We start from the raw sequence: 22789 nt of genomic DNA on the forward strand, positions 1-22789 counted from the left end.
ATGTGTATGGGAATGTGTTTAGTGTTTGAGTGTGCTTGCATGTGCAGAGTGTGTGTGTTTGCAGGTGCCCTCACTCACTGGGCAGGGTTTGGAGACCAAAGGCTGAGGTCGAATGTCATCCTTTGCTGCTTCTCTGTCTTTTTTTTTTTTTTTTTGACACATTCTCTCAGTTCTCTCATGGACCCAGAAACTTGCTGTTTTGGCTGGACTGGCTGTCCAGTGAACCTTAAGCATCCTCCATCTTTGCCCCAGGTGTGGCTAATGGTTTGCCCCACCATGTCTGGCCCTTTCACCTGTGTGCTAGGATCTGACCCCATGTCCTCATGGCTGCCCAACATGCACTTCACCCAGTGAGCCATCTCTCCATCCCACCTCACTTTTGAGGCAGTGTCTCATGTAGCCGAGGCTGCCCTCAAACTTACTACTTATGTAGCTGGCCTTGTGCTGCAGATCTTCCTGCATTCATTTCCCAAGTTCTGGGATTATAGGCATACACAGTCCATAATCTATAGATTCTTAGTGTGGAAATTTAGAGTATTGGTTGGTAGCATTTCCTATTTTGTGATATAAAATTTGAGACTCTACCTGTTCTTCTAAATACTGTATTAGCTCTTCCTCAAATTTTCATATTTTCTTTGCTCTTAATTCATTAAATAATTCTGATTTCTTTTGTGATGTCTTGGATTCATGGGTTATTTAAAAGAGTGTCATTTATTTTCAAAATATCTGGAAATGTACTGGATATGTTTTTTAGTTTCAGTTTATCATTTTGTTGATTGGAGATCACATGCCGGTGATTTCAGACTTTCTAATTCCATTGCGACTTGCTTTGTGGATTTCGGATGGTCTGTCCTGGTGATACTCCGTGTGTGACTGAAAGAAAATGTAGCAGCTGTTGACCAGAAAGATCGGTTAGGTAAATTGTGTGTTAGCATTTTTCTTTAGCATTGTATCTTTACTGGTTTTTCTTTCCATTTTTGTTGAGAGGAAATGCTGACATTGTAAATATGGTTTTTAAGGAATTCTGCTTTTAATCACATGAGTTTCTCCTCTGTGGTTTTGGCACTCTGTGTTGGGTGCAGAGACATTAAAGACTGTATTTTTGTTTGGAAATTTCTTTGTATTGATTGAAGCTTGCGTCTAGAATCCCATTTTGCATTTTTTGTGGTTCACATTTCCTGAAACCCATATGGTGATTACTTCAGCCTTATGACTATGCCCCAGAACACACAACTCCCCAGCCTCTGTGATCTGTTTTGGAAAATCCATCTATCTGACCTCCATGAAATTTTTCCTGCCTGAGCCTGTCTCTGCCCTTACCTTGCCCCCACGGTGAAGGCGAGGGTGAGCCTAGGACTCCTGTAACTTACTAGATTTTATGGATGGATCATGTACTGTTTTTGCCCAGTGTTTCAATCTGCACTTTGCTTGACATCGTTTGCTCAGTTCTCTAGTTGCTTATGGTGGTAATTAAGTTTTTGTTTCTTATTCTTGAAATAATTCTCTTCACTTATTTCTTTTTGTGGCCCTGAGATGGAACCAAAAGATTTTACACATACTAAATATGTTCATACCACTGAGTTATATTTCCAGCCCACTAAGTATTTTTAAACAGGAAAATATTAAAATGGTTGACATAAAAATCATTTCCAAAATAGATAGCATAAGATAATTATGAAAATGTCATAGTCTTTAAATATATGTAAATAAGTTACAAATTTTCGTTTATTAAAAATCTTTTAAAAATTTAAGTTACATATATTTGTTCTCTCCTCTCTCTCTCTCTCTCTCTCTGCCACAGAGCATGTGTGGACAGAGGACAACTTGCAGGAGTTGCTTCTCTCTTTTCCATCATGTGGGTTTTGGGACTCAAACTGAGGTCACTGGGCTTTGCACCAAGGACCTTTATCACTAAGCCATCTTGCCAGTTCTTTTATTTAAATTATTAAGCAGAAATAATTCATATTATAGAATGAATTAGACTTTAATATGGAACCAGAGAGTATATTAAATTTTATATTGTATTATAAAGTTGATTTTTGGATATGTTGATTTTACAATTTGCTTTTAGCACCTAAAATTAATTCTTTTTCTTTCCAAGCTAAAAAGTAGTAGATTTGTGGGACTGGAGAGACAACTCAGTGATTAAGAACACCGGCTGCTTTTCCACAGGACCTGTGATCAGCTCCCAGCACCCACATGGTGGCTAACAACCATCTGTAACTCCAATTCCAGGGAATCTGATGCCCTCTGTTGGCCTCTTCTGACACTGCACTCACCTGGTACCCTTAAACATGCAGGCAAAACCACTCATACACATAAAACTGCTTAAAAATAAAAAAATTGTAAAAGGCAGTGGACTTTACAATCTTATAAACAATTCCACAAATAATTGTACACTATCCTTTCAAGTATGATTTTATTGATTTTTATTTTTGAAAATAAGTAGTTCTCATTTCTTATCTCAGAAAGTAATTATTGTTAACCAGAACTCAGGCATAGCTCAGTGGTACATACATGCTTAGAATGCATGAGGCATGAGGTCTTGGGGTCAGTCCTCAGTACTGATAAAAAAAATTACCTAAAGGCTAAAAGACTAAGCCCATTTTGTTTATTTTCATGTCAATTCATAAAAGAAACAGCAAAATATAAAATAAAAATGGAATTATAGTCGATTGTCAAATTTTAAATAATTTAAAGTGTTTCCAATATTTAAAGGCAATTTTTAAAAGTTTTTTATTGAATTCTCATGTATTTTTTACAGAATATCTCAAACAATCTTAATCATCTTTATACCCCTGTCCCCAATGGCACCCTCCCATAGCCCCCCCACTGGAACCCATACATCCTGTCATCCCTGTTAAGGCCCAATGTGTCAAGTCAGTGTCCCCAGAAGTTCCCCAGTGCAAGTCTATCCACTGGGGTCTAGTCAGCCTGCCTAGAGTCCCTTATTTTAGGAAGATCAGCTCTTCTTCACCTAGCAGCAATCAGTTGCCAATATTTCTTCAGATAAGATTAGGGTCTGTTGTTCATTTTCCCAATTCTCTGCTGAGTTTTGGTCTGTGTGAGTTTGCATGGGACTTCAGTATGCTGACATTATTGCCAAAGAATTATATGAGCAGATTTCCAGGAGCTTCTAGGATTCTGTTTCCATGTGGTTCTGCACCTCCTCCCTGGATCTTACAACCTTTCTGCCCCCTCTTCTGAGATGGTCCCTGAGCCCAGGGTGAATGAAGTTTATTTTATTTATTTATTTGTATTTTTATGGGGTTTTTGCTACTCTTAATATTCTCCCTTCTGAAGAGGTAACCCTAAAATCTTTTAGGGATTAGCTGAGAGCTCCCAAATACTTTTGACATTTTGGGCCTTTGGAACAGAGTATGTTGTTAAGAGGCCCAAGGACATTTTGACTTTTAGCCAAGAAACTGGCTACTTTTCTTTGGGGTCTTTTTACCCCAGCTGCCTAGCCAATTCCTACCTCCTGTTCTTATCACACCATCCTCTGAAGAGGTTACCCAACTTGCAGATAGGGAATAGGGATGCAGACCGCTCTGGCTTCTTCCATGCTGAACAGGGACACAGGGTGATAAAGCCATTTATTTTAAGTGCACAAGAAAAATTTAGAGAAATGGAAAAACCGTTGGTCACATTTTGTGCACACTTTCTTTGTTTCCTGTACACACATATATTTACTACAATATGTGTAACTAGGATTTTCTTGTGTGTTCCTCATGGACCATGAGTGACTCTGAGGCATGGGTTTGCATTTCATTATCCAGCACTTGCTCAAAGCCCAGCCTCTGACTGGTGTACAGTAAGTATACAGGGAGGAAGAAAAAAGTCGTTGGATTTTTTAAATGAAAAGCCAACACAGCTTATCATTTTTATTCTCATGTTCAAAGGGGGTTGTGAAATTTCTGTGTGTGTGTGTGTGTGTGTGTGTGTGTGTGTGTGTGTGTATTACAAATGTTTGTTAGCTGCCAGTGGGTGCTGGGAATTGAACCCAGGTTCTCTGCAAGAGCAGCCGATGCTCTTACCTGCTGACACATCTCTCTAGCCCTCCTGTTAAGCTTTTTTAATGAAAATATATTTATACCTCCATGACAGAATTATGCTGCTTACCTCTGATGAGCTAATTTTCCTTATTTGCTTTCATGTTATTTTGTCATTTCAAAATAGGAAGTGAAAGTTCATTTCTCATGAAAAGGAAATCAAATTCAATTAGTGTAGGAGAATTTTACAGAGATCCTGTGTTGCAACGCTGCTCACCAAATACACAGAGACATTCCAATTCATTGGTAAGTTAAATTGTGTTGATGTTGCATGCTTGGTATCTGACATTCTTTTGATAAATGAGTTTTATGGTGAAGCTAGGTGTGACCAGCAAGGAGTTACCTTACAAATGCATATATATGAAAACATACTAAATAATTTATGAATTATCTTAAATTCACAGTTGTGTATATGTTTTTATTGAGACTCATTTAATATTATGCATATCATTAATTCTTGTTTGGTTAACAATGATCCAAAGGCTATAACACATTTACATGAGGTGTTTGCTAATACCCCTTGGGAAAATTGAAGACTACTATATTTTCAGGATTACTTTGAAAGATTAATCCTAACCTATGCTTGAGTTTTTATCTTAAATTAGTTTTGAACATTGAAAAATATATGTGCAATATATATGTTTTGCTATGGAAATAGCTCTTGACTGCTTTAAATGTATATATTTAAGGTATATAATATCAAAGGATATTGATTATCAAAGGATATATATAAGAATATAATATCAAAGGAGAACATGTCATTCTCACATAATTTGGCAGATTGTATTATTGACAACAGTATAATAGTCCCCTTTTATCTATGATTTCTCTTTCAAAGGTTTTAATTTTTTCAATCAAATACAGTTTGAAAATTTTAAATGGAAAATATTTTGTTTGGAATAGTCTTAAGAAATTTAAAGTATGCTGTTTTCAGATTCAACCCTTTTGTTGTGTAGTGGCCAGAATTTTATTTTGATCTATGAAAATTTAGAAATTAATTAATTAAAAATTAATAAATTTAGCTCTTCCTGAGAAATATGCAATAGGATATTACTGATTACAGCGATGGTCTTACACAACAGCACATCAGAACTTGCCCTTCTCTCTCTGTAATTTTGAACCCATTGATGGATCTTACTTTTCTTCTCCCTCCTCCAGACCATCCCCAGACTCTCGTAACCACCACTCTATTCTTTTTTTCTTTCTCTTTTCTTTTTTTAAATCGCTTAAAAAATATATTATTTGTGACTGGAAAGATGGCTCAGCAGTTAGGAACACTGGTTGTTCTTATTCATTTATATTTTTGACAGTTTTACATATAAATGTGATTAACTTTTAGTCATCTCACCTCTAGTACCCTCTGTCATCTCCCTCTGATCTCATGTCTTTTTTGAGTGACTCTTAGGGTTTAATTTAGGTCACCAGTACAAGCCTGTGCAGGAGGTTATTTGCTGGAGTGTGGGCACTTAGTGGCTAGACCACTGAAGAAAGTGGAACCCTTTCTCCAGCCACTGTTAATCATTAATAGTTCCTCAGGGAGGGGTGGGGCCTAGTGAATCCTCCCCCTTCCATTATGAAATGTTGGCAGGCCAGTTTGGGGCAGGTTCTGCGTGGGTAACCACAGCTGCAGTGAGCTTGTGAGTGCTGTGGCTGTATCATCTCCAGGCGTCTTTTTGCAACACACCTCCCCATCCTCCAACTCTTTCATTATTTCTGCCCCCTTTTCAAGGTGCTCCCTGAGCTTTGGAAGGGTGATGATGCGGGTGTCCCACTTAAGGCTGAGCACTCTACCATCTCATTTTCTCAGCACTTTGATCAGCTGTTAAGTCTCTGCGTTAACTGCAAAAAGAAGCTCCTCAGGACCCAGATGTTCAGGGGATAAAGAGACCTGTTGCATACTCCTGGTGACAGGAGTTCAATCCCTGGAAACACATAAAGGAGAAGGAAAGAAGCAGCTTCATAGCTATCCACTCACCTCCACAGGCATGCCACGGCATGGGCCCTCACATCGTGGGTGCACACATACAAATATTAAGTGAAGGGAAGCTTCTCTGGTGAAGGCAGCGATACCTGTGGGTAGAAACATGTCTGCTCTTTATTTCTAGAAAGCTGACGTTAGCAGATTGCCTGTATAAGTGATTTGATCAGTGTATGCAACGTATGACATATTATAACTTATAAAGTATGCCAATTAAAAAAATAAACAAAAGGAGTTATTTTGTGTTTGGTCTAATCTGAGGATGGGCAGAATGAGTGGTAGCCAGGGTTAATTAGGCCACAGGGTTGACTACAGCAGGTGTAACTTACTAAGCAGTTACAAAGGTGCTTTTGCTGTTGAGTGAAGTGAATGTGCACAGGTTTCTGTCTCAACCTCGCTGCCTCTCAGTTTCCTCATGTTTAAAACTAAGGATAGCGTCTAATGGCACATGCTTCAGATCCCAGCACTCAGGAGGCCAAGGCTGGAGGATCATAGGTTCTAAGCCAACCTGGACTACACAGTGCGACCCTTCTAAATAAGAAAGTAAAACAAGGAGAGGGAGCCTGCATTTTAAAAGCCATTTTGGCACTAAAATGGGTTCTCTTTTGACCTTGTTTTTAAGGCTGTAGTTTTGCTTCCCGCTTACTCTCCCTATTGACATTTCCTGGTTGCAGCTAACAGAAATGTCTTCTCCTCAGAATTGACAGAAACCATAAAAAATTGATTTGCATAACATTATTTGCTTCATAGGGTCCCATTTTTGATCAGGAGGAATTACTGAGGCGAAAAAGAAAAATACTGTCTTCAGATGATTCGCTCAGTAAGTACTTGGAAATAACTTTAACTAAAGAGATATTTTAGTGAGAATGCATTGCTTTAATTTGCACAAATTATTCAAATTTTCATGGTTCCAATTTGAACTTTGTAACTTTCTTTTTAAAAATATTTTATTTCTTGTTTTTATTTGATGTGTATGAGTGTATTGCCTGCATGTAGGTAGGTGCACCCATGTTGTGTAGTGCCCGTGGAGGTCAGAAGAGAGCATCGGATCCCCTGGTTATCAGAGTTACAGACGGTTGTTAGCTGCCATGTGGGTGCTGGGAATTCAACCCACGTCCTCTGCAAGAGCAGTCTTTGTTCTTAACCACTGAGCCATCTCTCCAGCCCCTGAACTTCATATGCATTTATCTAATGATTGCACAGACTACAGAAACATAAAATGCATTTGTTTAAAAATTTACCTTTTCTGAATATCATTGGACCCGTGTTCTTAGGAGGTTTCTGAAGTCTGAACAACGTTCCCTCCAGACCCAACCTTCCTTTTATCAGGAACTTGTTTTTCTTTCATACAATAAACGGTATTTTTTACCCTCACCTCTGTCACTTCAACTTGAGTTCCACGGCTTGTTTTTACCGACTCCTCAGTGCCCGGGGGAGCCTGACACTCAGTTGACAGGGCTCCGAAAACTTTCCCAGGTGAGTTCCAACCGTGTACTCACGTTGCCATCTTCTGTGTTTTGAAAAATAAGGGTCCTCCAAGCTTCCATCCTATTCAAGGCATTCGGGAAGCTCTTCTTCCCTGACTTCTGAGCGAGACTGTATCACATCGCTAGACCTCTCGGCCAACGAGCTGAGGGACATCGATGCCCTGAGCCCGCGGTGCTGTCTCAGCGGCCACCTGGAGCACCTGGTGAAGCTGGAGCTTCAGCAGAACGTCCTCACCTGTTTCCCGCAGCACCTGTGCGAGGTTCGTCCCGGGACTCGGCACCGCGCAGGGCACTGCACTGCTGTGCAGCCCGCACCTCTGCGTCTGCCAGAAGCAAGCACTACATTTAGGCTTTGGGTCCCAATTCCCCTTTGTTCTGGGTTTTACACAGGTATCTAAACACTGCCTGTTAGAAATCCTTACACATTTTAATATCCATAACCCGAAAGTAGAGCCTGCTCTGATAGACTCAGCCGTGCAAGTTGGAGCCCCGCCTCTCTCTTCCTCTTTGCAGAAGTCATTTCCAAAATTCAGCTGAATTAAGCTCTCAACTCTGTTTCTGTGAGCCTGCTTCTGATGGGGACTTAGGATACTTTTCATGGCTTTATACATGCTATAGCAGGGAAGGTTGGGCCAGTGAGCACACTGAGTTCTGTTGTGGACCGAGTCTTCAGATTAAAAAAAAAAATCACAGAGGGTTCTAGCCAAGGTATGAAAGGCAGACATGATGCTAAACTTAGTTCTCAAATATTCATTTTAGAATTTTAAAACGTTGTTCTTTCAGACTCTGAAGTGTTTGACACATTTGGATTTGCACAGTAACAAATTCACATCATTTCCCTCTTACTTGTTGAAAATGACTTGTATCACCAATCTTGATGTCTCGCGAAACGACATCGGGCCCTCTGTAGTTTTAGATCCCACGGTGAAGTGCCCGACCCTGAAACAGCTTAACCTGTCATACAACCAGCTGTCTTTGGTCCCAGAGAACCTCGCCACTGCGGTGGAAAACCTGGAGCAGCTCACGTTGGAAGGGTGAGATCCGACTCATTAAGACCGCAGGCTTGCCTTATGGTGAACTTCCTAAGGTTGACAAAACACTGACGTTTCTATAGTAATGAGTTTGAAGCAGACATGATAAAATACAGAGACGATTATGACAAAATGCAATTTTGTCAGTTGAAATTTTCACAACTAATTTTTAAGAGTAGTAAACGTGCCTGGAAGCGGTACATTTTAATCCTCAGTTTTGTTTTTTACAACTAGAAATAAAATAGCTGGGATATGTTCTTCCTTGAGCTTGAAGGAACTGAAGGTTTTAAATGTCTGTAAAAACCACATTTCATCCCTTCCTGAGAACTTTCTTGAGGATTGTCAGAAAGTGGAGAGTTTCAGTGCCAAAATGAATTTTCTTGGTAAGTCTTGTGTGTGGATGTTGTCCTTACCAGGGCACTAGGGACATTAAGGATCCAAACTGTAAGAGCATTACACAGACTTAATGGTTTGAGAACTGGGCTTGTATCTGAGAAGATGATTGATGGGGGCGCATTTGAGCAGTACACCACTATTAAAAATAACCCCTGGGAGGCATTAAGTGGAGGAGTGTGTGTGTGGGGGCGGTGGAGGTGAATGTGATCCAAACACATTGTATGAAATTCTCAAAGAATTATTCTAAACATATATTAAAAATTACCCATGTGAAGCGAAGCCCAGGTTCTTTGATTTGACAAGCATTTCCCATTTAGCATCTGAGCCACAAGATACTTCTTGGGTGGAGAACCATCTCTACTGACTTATTTATGTCACAAGTACATTTTGGAAGCTTCAGGAGAATGTCATTTTTGTTTTGTTTTGTTTTTTCTTTTCAGAGGCTAGCTCTCAGCAGTGCCCTAGAGTACTCTGACCTTTGAAGATACCCTATATGAAATATGACTCATATTTTAATCTTGAAAATGCTAGGAAGGAAACCTGAAGATGATTTTCACAAAGCCATAGAGTTATAGTTCACAAACTCTAGATCTGAAATTCTACTGAGTCTGAGTTTGCCTGGACTGTTCCCAGGTGGTTGGCTTAGTTTCCTAAACTGTTCTACTGAAGTTTACTCCTGGAGGCACCTCAAGCTGTATTTTCTTCTTGGAAATTCCTAGAATATGGCACATATCAAAAACTCCGGGATATTTCACTTTATTTTACCTAATGCTTGCCAGTGTCTTAAGAGCATGTATTTGAAGAATATTTTTGTTAAATACCATTCATTTATTAGACCCTTTATGAGATGGTACTGCTCTGCTATGCTGTGTGCTAATAAAGTATTCACGATGTTTTCTTATAGCTGTTATAGCTGAGTCATTTGAATTAATCTATACTATATGTTGTTTAATAACATTGTATTCATTTCAAATTGACTGAATATTCTAAAATTTCTTACTTTGAAAATATTGGCTGTATAAGATTATATACTTGTTTAAGGGTTTTAAGATTAAAATTCTTAAAAGTACTTTATTGTTTAATGACCATATTATTGTTTTATAAGGTAAATTTTTTTGTATAACATTAGTGAGTGTGAAAATAGAAATTAAAGTAAGTGGTGTTTCATTGGTAACTGCTCTTAATTGGGCTTAATAGAAATCTGGTTGAAATGATTAAAAATGTTCATTATCTTTTTATTTTCTTTCAGCTACTATGCCTGTCTTACCTTCCTCCATAACAAGCCTAAAATTATCTCAGAATAAATTTACATGCATTCCAGATGTAATTTTAATTCTACCACAGTAAGTTTATCCTTACTTTTGTTTTAAAGATGTGAGCTGTAGCATAACTTTTAGAAGGAAGGTTTTGACTTAAGCATAGCATAAATTATTTCTATGCTTTTCTAGCTTTTCACACATTTTTCTAAGATAACTGGAACAAAATCTAATGCATTTCAGTAGAACACATTCTGCTTCATAGTCCCAAATTTTCGTCTGCTAGGTGAGCTTAGAATGAATTCATTGAGCTTCAGATAACTGGGGTAAAAGGGGTCAGTTAACATGTGAAAGTCCACCTCAGCTGCCATCTGACTTCATTCTCCCTTCACTCTTGCATTCATGGGAAATGTGGGTGAGCGTAGGCAGCTTGCAGAGTGGGCCTGTTGATGCTACCAGCCACACTCAGTGCTGTGACGGTCATCACACTGAGACAAGCTGCAAGAAGAGTATGCACACCACTTTGAGTGTTAACTACTAGTTAACTCCAGAGTAGAGTAGCTAACTGCTAGTTAGCTACAGATGCAGCCTGAAGGATCCCCTCATGACTGAGTAAGCCCCTTCCATGAAGGGATAGTGGGGGCTCCACATCTGCAAATCTTGTAGTGGAGGCAGGACTCTCAGTAAGCATTTTGTCCATTTATTAATCATAATTTCTCATGACCCATGAGCATTTGTAGAACACTGATCCTTTCCTCATTTTGACACATTTTTATGTACCTAAAGTAGAGAAATTAGACCTCAAGATTTTGCTTTCTTTTTCATTATTAAAAATATTTTATTTATTATTTTTATTTTATGTATATGAGTGTGTTGCTTGCATGTATGTAAATGCACCTGTGTCATGCAATGCCCCAGGAGGTGAGAAGATGCATTGGATCCCCTGGAACTGGAGTTACAGACAGTCGTTAGCCACCATGTGAGTGATAGGACCTTAACCCGGTCCTCTGTAAGAACAGTCAGTGCTCTTAACTGCTGAGCCATCTCTCCAGTCCCAAGTTTTTGCTTTCTTTTTTAAAAAAATCTTGAACTGACATATATAAATTATTGTGGTGCTACTACGCCAACGTTACGATCACCTAAACAAATAAAAGCCTAACGCTTGAATTTAGTTTTTTTTTAATGTTATTTATTATTTTTATTTTATGTGTATGTGTTATTGCCTCCATGTAGGTAAGTGCACCCATGTCATGCAATGCCCATAGAGGTCAGAAGAGGCTGTCAGATCCCCTGGCACTGGAGTTACAGACAGTTGTTAGCTGCTGTGTGGGTGCTGGGATTTGAACCTGGGTCTGTAAGAACAACCAGTGTTCTTAACCGCTGAGCCATCTCTCCAGCCCCCAAATTTAGTTTTTAAGAACGGGCCTGAACTTGGCTCTTGGAATCATCTGTGTCCTAGAACTGTGCTAATTGAACTGTCTTGTTGGGACTCTGTCTGGAACTGTGCCCTCTAGTCAGGCCCCACCCATGATTTTATTCAAAATGGTTTCTCCAGCTTCAACTGGGGAAGTACAAGTTTGGCTCTGCCATCAGGCCTTTTCATCCCTAGTTCTAAAATATCTCATTCACCCAAGGTCATGTGTCCTTCCCAGTCTTAACTGTGTGATATGTGAATTCTCAAGCCTACACTCATTCACTCATTACCTTTTCCGGTGCTATACCAAGTTGAGGTTGCCAGGGAAATGAGATCAGGTGCCCATGTCACAAGGCACAGAGCCCATGGTTTGATGGAGTTAATTAAAAGTCATTATGGACATTATCGGATTGTGTCCATTTTATAAGTCATCACAATAAATTATAAATATAGGGTACCATGTGATGTTTTGACATATGACCATCAGGTAATATTCGAGGGAAAAAATGCATCTATTGCTTTGAACATTTATCATTACTTTTTGGTGAAAAAAAAATCATTTCTTGTAATTAAAGAGTATCAGGTACATCGTTACTACCTCATCACCCCCTAGGCCACTTGACCAATTTTGTTTCTGACGTCCTTGTTCACATTTGCCTCCCTCCACCCCAGTGAAGCATGCCTTTTGTTCTAACCAATGCATGCACCTACAAGCTCAAACTCATAGTTACATGTAAGTACCACTAGCTTTAAAGTCGTTTCTTATTCTTAGCTCGGTAAAATTATTTGTGATAATTTCTTACACACTGTGGAGACTCTGATTTTATTTTCCCTCTGTCACTGTATTGTTCTAGCCTGCGGTCGCTGGACATGAGCAACAATAACATTGACTGTCTGCCAGGGCCTGCACACTGGAAATCTCTGAACTTAAGGGAACTCCTGTTTAGCAATAATCAGATCAGCATCTTGAACTTGAGTGAAAAACCGCACCTGTGGTCTAGGGTAGAGAAACTCCATCTTTCCCACAATAAACTGAGAGAGGTAAGAGGTCTTTATGTGCTTAAAGTTATGACCAATTTGAAAATATGTTTCATATGTATTATCACAGACTATTATTTTGAAATCGGTTAGTTTATATTTCTTATTTTGTAAATAAGACATGAGCCTACTTCATACTAAGTGGGTATAGTAAAAGCTTAATTTCCAATAAACAAACCAACAAGCTCAAAACACTCACACTATATTTTAAAAGGATTATTCGCATGTGTATGTGAATGCATATAATGCTGTAGCCTATCCTGTGCCACCGCCTCTGACCTGGTGACAATCTGAGATCATTTCTATTTCTCATCCTCACTGGAATGTACATTGCCTGTTTTTCTTCTTTCTTTCCACTGTCCTTGTTTGGTTTCTGTTGCTGTGATAAAACATTGACCAAAATCAACTTGGGGGAGGAAAGGGCTTATTTTACCTTACAACCCCCAGATCACAATCCATCACTAGGTGAAGTCAGGGCAGGAACTCAAGGCAGGAGCCTGGAGGTAGGAACTCAGGCAGAGATCATAGGGGAACGCTGCTTACTGGTTCACTCTTTGTCTCATGCTCAATTACCTTTCCTGCACATCCAGGCCCACTTGTCTATGGGACGGCACTGCCCACAGTGGACTGGACCCTCCTACATCAACCAGCAATCACAAAAACGCCCCACAAACATGTCCACAGGCCACCTGATGGAGGGAATTCCTCAGCTGAGGTTTCCTCTTCCCAGGTGTTGCTAGTTTGTGTCAAGTTCTCAGAGACCAACCTGCACATTCACATTCTTAGGTGTATGCCTCCCTCCACTGTGTGATCCCTCACCTAAATGAGTCAACCTCCTTTGTTTTGATTCATCATTGATGTTATAGATCTGAAACTGATTACTTACACATGTAAGAAAATATTTTTCTTGTGATGGTCCAGCTTTTTGCTTATTTAAAAAAAAAACTGTTAAAAGTCTGCTAGTTAGAAGTTCAGGATTACTGGATATTATTGGTACATTTTTTTTTTTTTGTCAACAAATGAAGGTTAACTGATAGTCTACTATATATAACTGGCTTAAAAACCGTCGATGGAGGTCTTGGAAACAGTACTTACCTAGCTTGCGTGAGCCTGGTTCAATGCCTGGTGATGTCTGAAAGAAATAATTGGAATAGAAAATGAAACCACTTTGATTAGGCTGGCACTGAAGGCATAAACATTCAGTGGTTTGTGATGGTTATAACTTTGATAGCCTGTGGTTTACTAAAGAACATACGTAGCGTGAAAGAACACAGGGAACCACAGATGATGGTGTAGGTAACTGTTATAGGACAGAGTTCGTAAAAAAATCACCAACACCACTTTAAGAAAAGTAGCAAGGTAAATTTTAATTTTCGACTGGCCGGGCTGTCTATCTTGGGAGTAGAAGCAGCCCTGATGATTGTCGGGTCAGAGTTTTTATAGGATTACAGAATTATTATTCAAACAGGACACTTGTAAACCAATCAGGTTTGTACAACATAGCAGAACTTTGACTCTATTAATCAACAACCAATCATTATACAGTCAAGTGATACAGTCATATAACTTGGCACTCATGTGACATTAAAACTAGCCAACTGCTTTAGCCATAACAAGTAAAATAAGACAGTCAAGGTAAATAACTTCTAGGTGGTCATACAATAACAAGATAACAAGGGTGGTCTTGTGCCCTATGTCAGGGTGACCCAAGACAGCAAGCAGGTTACAGAAGTGAAAACAAGCTGGTTAGTAAAAATGTATAATGTCTGGAATTATCACATTCCGTGATTCATGGCAAGGGCAATTTTCCAAGGCCCAAGGTTGCCCCCTTTTTCCTTTTGGTGTGGAGCAAAGTTGCTGCTGAAATGGCTCTGAACAAAATGAGCCAGTTCAGTAACTACAAAGAACTCATTTTCAATGTTGTGAGGAGATGAAGTATATTACCAAAGGAAACTGGGCTTTTTGTTGTTGTTGTTTTGTTTTTTTGGTCTTTTTGAGACAGGGTCTCCCTGTAGCCCCAGCTGTCCTGGAACTCACTATGTAGACCAGGCTGGCCCTGAACTCACAGAGATCCGCCTGTCTCTGCCTCCCGAGTGCTGGGATTAAAGGCGTGTGCCACCATCCCCTGCTGGAAACTGGGTTTTTAAAGTTATAAACCTGGCCAGGTACATGGCTCAGCAGGTAAAAGTGTTAGCTGCCAAGCCATGCAACCTGAGTTCCACCCCTAGTGAATCAACTACTTTTTGGTTGCTGTGGTAAACCACCATGACCAAGGCAATTTACAGAAGGAAGAATTTATTTGGCTTATGGTTCCTGAGAGATGAGAATCCTTCATGATAGGGTAGGCATGGCAGGAGGCAGCCAGGGCAGAAAGCTGAGAGCTCACCTCTCAAGCAGGTGCAGCATCCCCGGTGCTTCCTTCAGCAAGGCCACACCTCCTAAACCTCCGGGAACAGCAGCACCAACCGAGGGCGAAATGTCCGAATACTTGGAGCCAGTGGGGGATGTTGTCGTTCCAACCACCACACCCAGGAAGGAGAGAACAACCTCCTGCAAATTGTCCTCCGACCTCCACACACACACACACACACACACACACACACACACACACACGTGTGCACATGCATACACACAGTAAATACATTTTAAAAATGTAATAAAGTTGTGAATGATTCATAGATTGGAGGTAAGTTCTTTACATATTTTTGCTTGTTTTAAAGCATGTATGCTGCAAACTTAGGACACGGTTTTGGAAAACTCTCCACTTTGTTGAACAGTCGTACAGGTTGCTGATGAGATGTCAGAGCCTTTCTTATTCCCTAACGCTTTATTTCCTGGCTGTGCACATTTCTTCCTCCCTAACAACAGGCTTTACCCTTTTTTATTTCATTAAGATTCCACCTGAGATTGGCTTTCTTGAAAATCTGACATCTCTTGATGTTAGTCACAACTCGGAACTGAGATCTTTTCCCAACGAAATGGGGAAATTAAGCAAAATATGGGATCTTCCCTTGGATGAGTTGCATCTGAGTTTTGACTTCAAGCATGTAGGATGTAAAGCCAAAGACATCATAAGGTTAGCCAACTTTATCTCCATTTGTCTTGGGTAAATTTGCTTCAGTTTTCTTGTGTGTGATTTTGATGGGTATAGAGTTACAGTTTTAGGGAAACTGAACTGTACTATTTAACAGTATTGTGTGTTCCACTAGTTTTTCATTTAACAAATGAGTTTATTTGTAGCCTGAGCAGAGGTTTTTTTTTTTTTTCCCCATTCCTTGTAGCCCAGATAATGTGGAGAGAATACCTGTCACCCACAGGTTGATGTCATGTGTCTTCCTACATCACTCCACCCTGACTGCCCCCACCTTATTTCCTGAGACAGGGTCTCTTGATGAACTTGGAGCTAGGTACTTGCCCGGGAGACCCTGGCTCTGCTTCCTCAAGGCTGGGATTACAGGCAGGTTGCCACACCTGGCCTGGCTTTTCTGTGGGTGCTGAGGATCCTAACTCTGGTCCTCACACAAGCAAGCACTTTAGCTATCTTTCCTGTCACTAATGTTTCCTTTTCATCATATGATCAGGAACGTTGCTCAGATTCCTGCTGTTGGCATGGATTATCAATACTCCTTAAAGGTTTTGTATAATTTAGTTTGCTTTTTCTTTTTTAAAAAAATGTTATTATTTTTACTTTATTTCCATGAGTGTTTTGCCTGTATGTATGTAAGGGTACCCATGTCGTGCAGTGCCTGTGGAGGTCAGAAGAAGGTGTCAGATCCCTTAGAACTGGAGTTATACATGGTTGTTAGCCACCATGTGGGTGCTGGAAATCGAACCCAGATCCTCTACAAGAGCAGCCAGTGCTCTTAACCACTGAGACATTTCTCCAGCCTCTAGTTTGCTTTTCTCTGTGACTTTCTCTGTGCTTTTCTCTAAGTTTTCAAAACATTTTAAATCTGGGGGCTGGAGAAATGTCTCTGCAGTTAAGGACACTGGTTGTTCTTGCAGATAACCAGGGTTTGAATCCTAGTACCCACATGGCAGCTAACAACTGTCTATAACTCCAGTTTCACAGGATTGAGCACCCTCTTCTGTCCTCCACAGGCATTGCATGACATGGGTGCACTTACATACGTTGCTGGCAATAAATGCATACACATAAAATAAAAATAATAAATATTTAAAAACAACACATATCTTTACTCTGTTGTTTGAATATCAGTTTTGTTTGAGCATCTAGCATTTCTAATAATTAATTTCAATTATTTTTTCATTAAGTTTACTCAAGATAACATGTTAATATTTATTGATAATGTAATAAGTTATATATTTAAAATGATCAAATATTTATCTTTCTATTCATATACACAATATGTGAATATGTGTGAATGTATCTCTATATCACATACATCATATGTGAATACATAAAATATGTCTTTATATTTCATATACCCTATATGAATGTATATATACACTCACATATAAAATAACCAATATTACCTCATTATCAAACTTTGGCTATAATAGGCTTTGTTGTTTCTCTCTTCTTTGATTCTATGACATTGTAACCCCACTGTAAAATTTTATATTTTAAAATTTTTAGAGTTTTACTTGTGCTATAAACAAACTGAGACACATATATGAGCATTTGTATATATGTCTGTGTATATACATTGCATTCTGATCAGCATTGCAAATGAATTTTGGCATTTTGTTTATTTCTGGTGGTCAGGCTACATTTGGCAATGCTACAAAATATTGATTGCTTTGAAATTACTAAATTATTGCTTTGAAAATGCATGTGCCAATAGTACATCGAAAGGCGCGACTTTGTTAGTTTATGACCTTTGCGGTCTTTTGCATACTTAAGTATTCACTGCAGAACAACTCCCACGAGTCCCAGTGCACTCTTAAGGCAGCTTGTTTGTTTTTATCTTTCAAATACCAGGTTTCTTCAACAACGTTTGAAAAAGGCTGTGCCCTACAACAGGATGAAGCTTATGATTGTGGGTAATACTGGAAGTGGTAAAACCACGTTACTTCAGCAGTTAATGAAAATGAAGAAATCAGATCTTAGCATGCAGGGGGCCACGGTTGGCATCGATGTGAAAGACTGGCCTATCCAAATCAGAGGCAAAAAGAAGAAAGACCTCGTTCTAAACGTGTGGGACTTTGCAGGTATTTGTTTCTCTAGGTATTTATGTCATTATTTTTGCCTTTTATTTAGAATAGCGATTTTAAAATTGAGTTTTCTGGTCAAATGTATCAAAGAACAGATCCTATGAAGTTCCTCCAAAGCCATTACGTGCTGATTCTGTCCTTGTCACCAGAGAAGGCAAGAACAGGAAAAGAAAGGCTGGAGATCAGCATAGGACTCTGACACTAACTGCATGGTGGGCAGCGATAAAAATGCTGAAAGTTGTCAGTCTACAACTGACACAACCACAGGGTCACCTCTCAATATGAATATTGTCTGTTGATTGTTTTTCTTTTAAGTATGTGACAGTCTGCATGCTTTCTTAAAATGAATCTTGCTTATTCCATTGAAGACTGCAAACCTCTGACATTTTTTTTCAGGTCGTGAGGAGTTCTACAGCACACATCCCCACTTCATGACCCAGAGAGCTCTGTACCTCGCTGTCTATGACCTGAGCAAAGGGCAGGCAGAAGTGGACGCCATGAAGCCCTGGCTCTTCAATATCAAGGTTATCTCTTCTAATCATAAGGAAATGGAGCATAAAAATTATCATATTATAAATTCTGTTTTCCATATCCATGTTTAAAGTAATTTATTTGGCAAACAGTTGCAGCCTTTCTTTGCCACATTATGGTTATGCCTGAATAAAGAACTAGCCTATCTGAGCATTCATAAGGCAAAGCAAGCCAAACTGCTGAGCATCCATTCCTTCTGATGTCTCTTGGAGCAGTGCTCCCGAACTAGGACATTGCTCATTCCTTTACTGAAACAGCATCTCCAGCATGAAATGAAGAAGTGGAAGTCAGTACCTACCCTTATCAGAGAATCTTGCCCTTTGAGCCCTAGGCTTAGACTATCACCCACAACTACACACAGATTTCTGTCTTTGTTTGCCATCAGAAAAACATCCCGCATTCTGTGCTTTGATATGCAAACCATTCATACGTAAATTCAGTCATCCTGGGGTCCTCTGGAATTAAGGTCACATGTCCAAGTCGTAAAAGGCTGAGTGAGCATGTTTACATTATAAACGGTGGTAACTATCTGGTTGCAAGGTTACATAAGTCTTTAGGCCAGATTATGTCCATATCCCAAAAGCTGCTCCTACGTTTCCCTCACCTTTTCTGTTGCCGGGATGTTGCCTTCTGGTGCAGCTTTACCAGTCACTACACCATCCAGAGAGCACTGTTGGAGAAAGCACAGGTGTGGAGTTTTGGCTCTGGTTAACGAGAGGAAGGGAATCCATCCATTAGTTGGCCCTTATATAAAACCATGGGTTTTGGTAAAACTTCTTGTTACTTAAGGAGGAGCTTTTTCATCATAGGGGACAAAATTGAAACAATGAAAAAAATTAAAATATAAGTTGTTTTTAAAAGATTTAAAGTATAATTTGTTTTAACAATTTATTTCTGAGCAATTACCCTTTATTCCTCCTTTTTGTTCATTTAACTTAAATAACACATGAATTAGTTTAATTATGGTTGGTACTTGGGGTAATATAGGTAGAGGCACAGACTTGTCAGAGTTAGCAAAAAGGAGATAAAAGTTTTAGATACAAAGTAGAACAGTTGCCGGGTGTGGTGGAGCAGGCCTTTAATCCCAGCACTCAGGGAGGCAGAGAGAGGCAGGTAGATCTCTGTGAGTTCAAGGCCAGCCTGGTCTACGTAGTGAGTTCCAGGACAGCAGGGGCTACAGGGAGATCCTGTCTCAAAAAGACCCCCCCCAAAATAATAATAAATAAATAAAAATAAAAGAAAAACAACAAAAATAAAACAAAGTGGAACAATTGTTTGTATTGATTTCTTTTGTGACCCCCTTTACAGAAAAAGTAGTTAATGATTGTTTTTAGACCGCTCAGGCAGATTCATATCTTTAAGCATTAGCAAAATTAAAGCCTTGAAAAGTATCAGCACATTCATAAGCAAATATAAAATGACCAAAGTAATTTATGTGAATTACTTCCATTTCCAAAAGTTTGTTAGGATGAATACCTAGGGGTAATTTCTCTGGAAATGGTGGGGCTCACCAATGAACAGTCAGAACAGAACAGGATAATTTGTTGGTTTATACCTCTGATAATTGAAAATATATAACTAGGCAGTTAGCACATCAGTGCCCTCCTGTGAGGGAACCAGGTTATTCTTATAGGCAGGATGAGTTCACTTATGAAAAAGACTTTAAATAGAGGTAAATATTTTGAATAAAAAGGAGTCTGATGAATGAGTCAACATGTCTTGAAACTAATGGGATAGCTTGAGCCACATAGTGAGCTCAATCCGTTATTAAATCGAAGGGTTAATAAGGGAATTTTTTTGAAAAGCAGAAGGAACATCTATAAGTTCTCACTGGGTGATGGTTGCTCTAGAAGTTACAGGAGAGTGTTATAGTCCAGGACCACATAATGGTTCCTTCTCCTGATTATTGTCTCCATCTGAAAAGAGTGTTAGTGATTTAGGGAGGAATGGAACTCCACATAGAGGGAAAGGAAGCCTGTCCTAAAAAACCAGCAGAAGTAACATACCATTCTTCTGAGATCTGTAAAAGAAAGTGGAAGTTGTCTTCAGATATGGACAGATAAATAGCATCAGGATCTTGTCTATTAAGTTGGATGGTTCTGGTTTGGTCCTGTTGAATAAGAATAAATAATTCTTTGTTGATTTGGGATACAAATATTTTTCACTGAGGTATTGGGCATAAATAACCATTCTAAAATTCTGTAATGGAAAGAGAAGTTTCACAAATAAATACAAAGATAAACCTAAGGATCTATGAAGGCTGTCTGTTTTCTAAATTCAGCTCCTAGCTGTAACTGCTGTAACATAATAGCCGGGCATCACAATGGGATAGTGTGAATTTAAATTAGTGTCTCTTTTAAGAGAAGCAAAAATTTGAGAAAAAGATGCAATGCAAATTCTGAGGCAAGGTTGAAGCTAATTGATGCAGCCTAAAAGCTGTTGAAAAAATGTAAGGTTATCCTTTTGGAACAGACAGTTCTAACTTATGAGGCTTAATGAAAAAAGAAGTGAATGAATCAAATCAATAATAATAATATGGTAGTTTTGATGAACTACAGAAGGATAGTGAATTTCAGGTATGGTTATTGAACACCCAGAAAATCAGTTACACCAGTCTGGTACTGTCAAGTACTATGAACATTTAAATAAACCTTGATTAGATATATATTTTGATTTTAAAGTCAATCTGTGTAATAACAAGATTAGATCAACAACTTCATTGATTTAATTAGAGGATATTTAAGTATCATCTCTTATGTATCTAAAATACCTTAATCCAATTTTCCTTCATAACACACACCATTTTTTTACTTTGTCATTCTAGAAACATCCAACATTCTTAGTCTTCAGAATAAATCCTTTACTAAAAAATATTTCCATTCTTACATCTTTATAACCTTTTCTTTTTGATTATCTTAATACCATGAGACATTTATTAACAAATAAATTTATCTTCTATTGTGAGAACTTCCTTGATGAGGGGTACTAGGCAATGTCTAGTCACTTCTCATAAGCTTTTGGGGATAAACAAATGTTTGATTCCACCAGTGTGAACAATAAATCAATTGCACCAATAAGTTAAAGCCAGAATCTTGGTGTAGCTGAGAATAAACCATGATAAGTGTTTAATCAAGTGGTTTGAATCAATAACATCTGGGCAAGGAAAATTTTTTATAGGTCAATTTGAATTACCTAAGATTAAACCAAAATATTTTTAACGGTGTTCCTCTGTTTCTGGAGTTTAAATTTTTTTCTATTGTATCTAAAAAGCAAATTACCTATTACCCTAGGGCTAAAGAGGGAGTTGGCCTGCCTCTTTTATCATTTTAGGGTGAGGCAAGCTCAAGGGTGGCTCTGATTCTCCTATAGCCTGAGGGACTGACGCTTTAGTGAGAGGTCCCCACCCAAGCATATTTTTAGTGGCAAAAGAGCATCTCTTAAGCTGCTTTTACTATAAATATCTTTATATCACAAGATAAGTAATAGTAACCTCCTTTAGAGGTTAAACATTTCATTTAGAAATGTTTTATCCCTTAGCTGTTCTAAAGGACATAATGCCTTTCTATCAACCTGCTATATTGTCCTCCTTTTGGCCACTGAGTTGAGAGCCAAACCTTTCTCAGTAGTTTAAGAGGACATTTTTAGATGAACACACTTAGATCTGAATTGGGAGGGCTGAATCCCATCTCCAGAGGCAGCTTCTCAGTGAGCTAAACAATATATGACAATTTATCGGTATACAAAAAGGTTTTTGTTTCTCTCTAAAATTGAGTCTATTGGGTCTTGAATCAGGAATCAGAAGTGACAAAAGTCAGAATATTTGATTTTGAAGAGTCATTCCCTGACATCTTTACGTTTTATAAGATCGCGAGTATGTGGCAGTTAGCACTCATCATCAAGGAGAGTCAAGCAACACATAGATCCGATTTCATTACTTCCTGACTTGAGTTTCTCCCTGCATGTATTTGGAGTGACCAGTGTTTGAAAGCCTCTGTCCACAGTTAGCTAGCCTGTGTCTGTAAATGGAGGTGTACAATCTAAGAAACTTATGTATCGCCGCTTTTTATTCTCGCCTACCTAAGGCCAGGCTTGAATGCAGAAAAACATTAGAATTTTTTTTCCTTTTTTTGGAGATTTAGGTCAAATAGATACAGACTAGGGGTGCCTTGTAGCCTTCTGTAATTTGTTCTCCAGAGCACCCTTTTTTCCTTCCTTCATGAGCAACCATGAGGAAAGAGGCCTTGTCAGACTTAGATGCTTTACACTCTGAGAAGACCTGAGTTTTCCTGTATCTCATCTTTCTTCATTAGCAATGATAAAGAAGGTAGAGACTATTCAGATTACTCACGTTTGCCCTTGTGGCTCTCTCAATACCTTTTAACGTTAATCAACTTATTCATCAACTGATCCTGTCTGTGCATGACCCAC

The 22789-nt window shown here is 38.9% G+C and overlaps 1 protein-coding gene across 4 annotated transcripts in view; it reads left to right on the forward strand.

Moving 5' to 3' along the window:
* The window catches only part of Lrrk2 (leucine rich repeat kinase 2), a 143745-nt gene that overhangs the window by 59307 nt on the left and 61649 nt on the right, over window positions 1-22789 (forward strand). For all 4 annotated transcript variants that reach the window (XM_008829672.2, XM_029561887.1, XM_017797294.2 and 1 more), the window contains exons 21-30: window positions 4180-4298; window positions 6781-6850; window positions 7560-7777; window positions 8301-8551; window positions 8783-8931; window positions 10194-10287; window positions 12469-12655; window positions 15547-15728; window positions 17598-17827; window positions 18227-18354. In XM_008829672.2, the coding sequence (XP_008827894.2) occupies window positions 4180-4298; window positions 6781-6850; window positions 7560-7777; window positions 8301-8551; window positions 8783-8931; window positions 10194-10287; window positions 12469-12655; window positions 15547-15728; window positions 17598-17827; window positions 18227-18354 (1628 nt within the window). The remainder of the gene's footprint in view (window positions 1-4179; window positions 4299-6780; window positions 6851-7559; window positions 7778-8300; window positions 8552-8782; window positions 8932-10193; window positions 10288-12468; window positions 12656-15546; window positions 15729-17597; window positions 17828-18226; window positions 18355-22789) is intronic.

The sequence above is a fragment of the Nannospalax galili genome, unplaced genomic scaffold (assembly GCF_000622305.1).
Source record: "Nannospalax galili isolate Female #2095 unplaced genomic scaffold, S.galili_v1.0 scaffold454, whole genome shotgun sequence".
NCBI lineage: Eukaryota > Metazoa > Chordata > Mammalia > Rodentia > Spalacidae > Nannospalax > Nannospalax galili.